Source organism: Erinaceus europaeus, chromosome 4 (assembly GCF_950295315.1).
Source record: "Erinaceus europaeus chromosome 4, mEriEur2.1, whole genome shotgun sequence".
NCBI classification, from domain to species: domain Eukaryota; kingdom Metazoa; phylum Chordata; class Mammalia; order Eulipotyphla; family Erinaceidae; genus Erinaceus; species Erinaceus europaeus.
Window position 1 is genome coordinate 119,017,855 of NC_080165.1, and position 7,019 is coordinate 119,024,873.

At 37.8% G+C, this 7,019-nt stretch overlaps 1 protein-coding gene across 1 annotated transcript; it reads right to left on the minus strand.

Moving 5' to 3' along the window:
- Positions 1 to 5,762: 5,762 nt before the first annotated feature.
- Positions 5,763 to 6,818, minus strand: LOC103124646 (trace amine-associated receptor 9). The gene has a single exon (XM_007535376.2). It carries the CDS (start codon positions 6,807 to 6,809, stop codon positions 5,763 to 5,765), a length of 1,047 nt encoding a protein of 348 aa, XP_007535438.1. The 5' UTR covers positions 6,810 to 6,818.
- Positions 6,819 to 7,019: the final 201 nt, after the last annotated feature.

The window sequence follows — 7,019 nt, forward strand, 5'->3', positions numbered from 1 at the left end:
GCCATATTTTATGTCCGTTGACATTATTTGTATATAGCTGTGCCACTGGTTACTACTGTTCTCCCTGGACTAAGCTTTTAAGAGCGTCAAGGTATCAAAGACTCAGCCAATGTATTAAAAATACTCAGTCTGTGCTTTAAAAAGTTTGAGACATTCAATTGGTTTTTCCCCTCTCATATTACTTAAATAGTGATTTATATGACTACAAATTAATAGGAGTATATATAAACACCATTCCCACCACCAAAAGACTGTGACCCATACCCCCCTCCCTGCCCCATGTAGTTGAACATCCACCTTCACTCTCAACCCACGGTTTTTACTTTGGTGCCCTACTACAAATTTAGTCAGATCCTGCTTTAAGTTTCTCTTTCTGTTATTCTTTCTCAACTTCTGTTTATGAGTGGGATCATCTCATACTCGTCTTTATCTGACTTAGCTCACTTAACATAATCCCTTCTAGATCCATCCAAGATGGGTCAGAGAAGGTATATTTTGCCAGTCTGATAGCTGATCCTTTAATATTAACTGATTAAGAAAATACATGTGGACAATATCAGTTATAAAATTAGTTTTACTTTTGAATAATGCATCTTATTAATAAATCAGACGTGCATTTTTGTTGATAGCACAGATTCAGGAGAGACGTAGTACTTCATGTAGTCTGTAGCTTAGAGCATAAGTGAGTTTTATTGCTTTTTTACAATAGTCTATAGTTTCTAATTAGCTAAAATAAATAATTCAGGAACCAAAGCTCCCTAGCATTGAGACCAAGTTCAATAACAGGGTCTAAAGTCACATCTTACTTTGCAGACAGTATAGCAGAGTATAGCCTGTTTCTATTTTCAGTATATCTTACTGTAAATATACCCTAATGTAGCTGACCAAAGAGTTAATAGTTTATCTGAATACTAGATGAGATGTAGAAAAGAAGAATGAAGCTATATAACATTTACACTCTACCCAGCCCCAATGCTGAAATATTGATCCAGTTAGTTTGGGGAAAAATAACAAAGTATGCTTTTGCCCAAAGGTGTTCTGTTTAAAAAAATATTTATTTCCCTTTTTTTATTGTTGTAGTTATTGTTTTTGTTGTTGTCGTTGTTGGATAGGACAGAGAGAAATGGAGAGAAGAGGGGAAGACAGACGGGGAGAGAAAGAGAGACACCTGCAGTCCTGCTTCACCGCCTGTGAAGCAACTCCCCTGTAGGTGAGGAGCCAGGGGCTTGAACCAGGATCCTTCTGCGGGTCCTTGCCCTTTGCGCCACGTGGGCTTAATCCGCTGTGCTACCACCCAACTCCCCAAAGGCCTTCTTAATGAAGGGCTCTGAGGAAAGTAGAAAAATTAAAAGAGAAAATTTGAAGCGATTCACCACCAACTGATGTGAATAAGAACTTAAAAATGGGGGAGTCGAGCGGTAACACAGCGGGTTTAACTCAGTGGGTTTAACTCAGTGGGTTAAGCGCATGGGCGCAAAGCTCAAGGACAGACTTATGGATCGAGGTTCGAGCCCCTGGCTCCCCACCTGCAGGGGGGTCACTTCGAAGGTGGTGAAGCAGGTCTGCAGGTATCTATCTTTCTCTCCCCCTGTCTTCCCCTCCTCTCTCCATTTCTCTCTGTCCTATTCAACAACGATGACACCAACAACAACAAAACAAGAGGGGCAACAAAAGGGAACAAATATTTTAAAAGTTTTTTTTTAATTTTTTTTATTTAAGAAAGGATTAATAAACAAAGCCATAGGGTAGGAGGGGTACAACTCCACACAATTCCCACCACCCAATCTCCATATCCCACCCCCTCCCCTGATAGCTTTCCCATTCTCTATCCCTCTGGGAACATGGACCCAGGGTCATTGTGGGTGGCAGAAGGTAGAAGGTCTGGCTTCCGTAATTGCTTCCTCGCTTCTTCTTCTTCTAGCGTTTTCCCTTCTTCCATAGCCAGTCAACAGCGTCAGGTTGAGCCTGATGTAAAGTTTCGAGACCTCCTTTGAATCTGGAGAGGTGGCAGTCGTTGACTATGTGGGTCATAGTCTGTCTGGAGCCGCAGGGGCAGTTCGGGTCGTCTCTGGCTCCCCAGCGATGGAACATAGCAGCGCACCGGCCATGGCCTGTTCGATAGCGATTGAGGAGGGCCCAATCATAACGTGCTAGGTCAAAGCCGGTTGACGCTTGCAGGGGTCTGTGATGAGGTGTTTGTTCTTTACCTCAGCTGACTGCCAACTCTGTTTCCAAGAGACTGGAACAGAGAAGTTCAGTGTAGGCATAGGGGACCAGATTGGGTGACGAGACGTCAAGCGTTGGACAGGGTGGGCAAAGATATCCACGTATATTGGCAGGTCCGGTCGAGCGTAGATGTGGGAAATTAACTTAGATGATGCCGCATCCCAACGAATATCTGGCGGGGCGATGTTGCTAAGAACTGGCAGCCATGGAACCGGGGTGGAACGGATGGTTCCAGAAATGATCCTCATGGAGGAGTATAATTTGGAATCGACCAAGTGGACATGGGGGCTACGGAACCATACTGGGGCACAGTATTCTGCAGTGGAATAGCATAATGCCAGAGATGATGACCATAGTGTGGAAGCGCTCGCGCCCCATGAGGAGCTGGCCAGTCTTGCAATGATGTTATTCCTCGTGCCCATCTTTGCTGTGGTTTTTATAACATGGGCATTGACTGGTCCAGGACACATTGGTGGGGTCTTCAGTCCAGGGAATCCTGGCCGGCATCCTGATGACATCTGGAACCTGGTGACTGAAAAGAGAGTTAACATAGGAAGCCAAACAAATTGTTGAGCAATCACCCAAAGCTTGGAATAGTGGAGAGGAAGTGTTAGGGGGGTACTCACTGCAAACTCTAGTGTACTTCTGCTTTCAGGTATATATTATGCAGTAGTTTATGGATACGTGTGAACATATGCTCTCTCTCACAGAAACTGGTATATATCTAGGTTTTGGGACTTTGTTAGAAAGTGAACCACCTGAGATGGAATTAGAGTATACTATGAAAGGAAATGTCTTACCCGCGTAATGAAGCTGAAGGGTTGTCATTCCACACGTGAAGTCTCTGGACATAGTCTGAAGTGAAGCATGTTGAGGTGGCAATTGTTGCGTTGGTTAGGTTGTGATCGGCAGATGCAATATTATTTGATATGGATTGGGAGAGGCATACGGGAAAGTGGGCCCTATCCAAGGGTTCCAGGACTGGGGGAAGTAGAGGCTCTATAGTGGAGATGTGAGGTTCCTGCTGTCTTAGGGTTCCAAAAGACAATCGATAGTTAATGTTATCATCACATTAATTGGTAATTGGGTTAACTTTGAAAAGTCCTTTTGTTAGGGTTTGCTGTACAGTACCCAGTATCTTGTATATAGCTGTGCTATTGGTTGCTTCTGATCTACTTGGTCTAGGCTTTTGAGAGAGTCTGCATATCAATTACACAGCCTATATATTAAAAAGATTCAGTTTGTGTTTTAAAAAACTTTGAGACATACAATTAACACCAATAACAACAACAACAACAAAACAAAAAGGGCAACAAAAGGGAACAAATATTTTTTAAGTTTTTTTTTTTAAAAATAAGAACTTAAAAATACTGAAAACATTGTACCATATCAACTTGAATAGTACACTCCACATGAATGTATGTATCTGTGTCTGTGTCATTTATGTATGCGTAGGTGTATGTATCCAGCCATCAGTGTTTTTCTTTATTACTTATAAATGTCAGTGAAAAAATGATATCTTACTGAGTCCTGAATTTCCAATTAAGGGAGAAAATTGTGGATTTCTAGGAAGACTTTTTACAAATCACCATCAAAAGGGCAAAAGATGTGAACTCTTCTTGAGAATAGAAAGCTTTCATTGTGATCCTGGGAAGGTGGACAATAGACCTGTTGTTTGCTATTAAGGTTTGAATCACAAACAAGCTCTCTGCTACAAAGATTTCATTATTCAGGCAGGGGTAGATAGCATAGTGGTTAAGCAAAGAGATTCTCATGCCTGAGGCTCTGAAGTCTTAAATTAAATCCCTCGAACACCATAAGCCAGAGCTGTAAAGTGCTCTGGTAAAAAAAAAAAAAAAAAAAAAAAAGACTTTCATATTCCTTTCACCTTAGTGTTCTCAAGTCTCTTAGAAAGGTATTAATGCAAATTTTGAAATGGCTTAATCCTATATTGTTACAGAATAGTCTCTGAAAAATCAGTAACTGAAACTAAGATGGGAACCTACAATTAAAGAGTTGAGAAAAACTTATTAATGTTATAAAAAATTTACTTCATTTTAAAACACTTAACATATATATTTAATTTAAATGAATTGAAATTCACTCCATGAAAGCACTGTTAGTCTAATCAATAAATTCAATAAAGTTACAGGATATAGAATTAAAATACAAAGATCAGGAGTATTTTTATAGGTTGAAAATTTTTCTGCAAAAATAAAATTGATCTCACTTGTAATATTATTAAAAATAAAACACTTAGAAATAAATATAACTCAGGATCTGAAAGATCTCTGTGATGGAAGATAATAGAAACAAGTAGGTGGCTATCCTATGTCCATATTCTGGAAAAGTTACTATTACTAAAAGTGCATATAACTAAGTCATCTAGAATGAGTGATACTATCTATTTAGATTTTCACAGTATCTTCTTGTAGAAAAGGACCTAAGTTTGGGGCTAAAGTGTTTTGCAGACTTGTCACAAGAAGATGAGGAAAGCAGACCCATGTATCAACTGTGCTATCAACCATTATTAACCTAGTTAAATGACTTAGAAAAAAGTAGATAATTAAAATACATAAATTTTTAAAACTCTTCTTAAGTTTATGTGAAATCACAAGACCCAGAATAATCAAAGAAATTCCAAGAAATAACAGAGAAAAATGCCTCACACACATACACACACACACACACACACACACACACACACACACACAGAGACAGCTGAACTATAAAATTAAAGTCATAAAAACAATATGGTGCTGGCATATGAAGAAACATGTAGAACAGAATCAAGACTCCAGAACTAGACCAAGCATACATATTCAACTATGATATTTTAGACAAGGAAGTCAAAATACTTAGTTGAGGAAAGACAGTCTCTTCAATAAATAGTTCTAGGATAAATGAATAAAAGCATATAAAAGAATTGAACTGACTCTATATCTTAAATTAAAAAAAACAAAAGTTAACTCAAAATAAATTAAAATGTTGAATTAAATATTCAACATCAAAAACTTACTTAAAAAATGGGAACAATATTCCTTGGCTTGGGTCTTGCTAGTAAATGTTTTACTATAATACCTAAGCATAAGTAACAAAGCCTAAACTACAAAATAAAACAAACAATATTAATCAGACTAAAATACCTTTAGCATAGAAAAAGAAATTAAAGTGAAATAACAATTTATAGAATTCAAAACCATATTGTAAACAACATATAACAGTATATTTGGTAGAGACAAAAATATTTTAAAACTCATACAGCTTAAAGAAATAGAAAATTCAAAAAGCATTAGAAATTACTATAAAAATTTTAAAAAATAGACAAATAATGAATAGGTATTAGCCTTGTTTATGTAATATTAATTCTAAAACCTGGCAGGACATATGAAGTCAGCAAATAAATGCTTTTGAACAATTAACTTTTACATATCTCAACCTCCTACTTAGCAAATGATTATACTTGCCTAGTTCCAACTGTTAATTTGGTATTTAACATCAATCCTGTTAGTTTTTAAAATACTGCAATAATCTTGTCAGTCTATATCTGCTTCCTCAGAAAACAAATTAATAGTTGATGAATCATTCCTAAAGACTTTGCCACTTACAATAAGTTTTATTGCCCTCCGAAACCACGGGTAAAAGAAAGCATATATTAAGGGATTCATAGCAGAATTATAATAAACACACCAGACTAAAATTTCATAAACATAAGCAGGGGTTATAAAATTCATATAAGCATCAATAATTGCATCAATAATGTAAGGTAGCCAAGAGACAAGAAATGCTGTCATAGCAATACCCAAGGTTTTAGCAGCTTTTCTCTCTCTTTTTGCTACTCTCTCTTTATAAGTCTCTGTAGCAGACTGTGCTTGGCTGGCTGTACTTTCTATCTTCCTAGCCTGTTGTTTAGCCACCAAGAATATCTTGCCATATAGGAATACCATGGCGACTGTGGGTAAAAAGAATAGAAGAAAACAAAGAAGGACCCAATTTTGATTCAAGGGAGCCTGACAGCCTCCTACACAGGTGAGAGCAACTACTAATTCCTCAATTCCTTCTTCATTTGCCCCAGTGTAAAAGATTGAAAAACTGTATGTGACAGAAAAGAACCAAGAGAGAATAATGCATATTCCAGAAATGGAGACAGTAAACTTAGTTGGATAGGTCAAAGGATCAGTCACAGCAATATATCTGTCAATAGAGATACAACACAAGTGAAATAAAGAAGCAAAACAGAAGGAAGTATCAAAGCATGTGTGAAATTTACAGTAAATTTCCCCAAAGTACCAGCAGCTCTCCACAGACCGCACTGTGCTGAAGGGCATCACAGTCACTCCCACCAAAAAGTCAGCACAGGCCAGAGAGGCGATCAGAAAGTTTGTAGGTGTGTGCAACTGTTTAAAGTGAAGGATAGCAATAATGACTAGTAAATTTCCAAACACTGCCAGCACGGCCCCAAATCCAAGCACTGTATACAGAATTGCTCGAGGAGCAGGAGAATAGGACGTTTTGATGCAGGATCCATTCACGTTCTCATAGCAGAGCTCCACAACTTCAGCTTGGGAGAAATTGTTTGACATTTCCGTCTTCTCCAAATTATTTTTAATTTCTCAGACTCCCTGTTTCATCAATTTAAAACAAGAGGGATAGCAATTTCAAAGCTTTCTGAAAGAGAAAAAATTCTGGTTAAAGTAAAAACTCAGTATATTTTCTACCATGTTTTGAAGAAGACTAACCATAACCTCTTGCTCTTCTCAAGAAATTATCCCAACATTTTTATACATTGAGGA

Coding starts and splice junctions, on each gene's coding strand:
- LOC103124646 (XM_007535376.2), bottom strand. CDS start 6,809: ATGTCAAACAATTTCTCCCAAGCTGAAGTTGTGGAGCTCTGCTATGAG.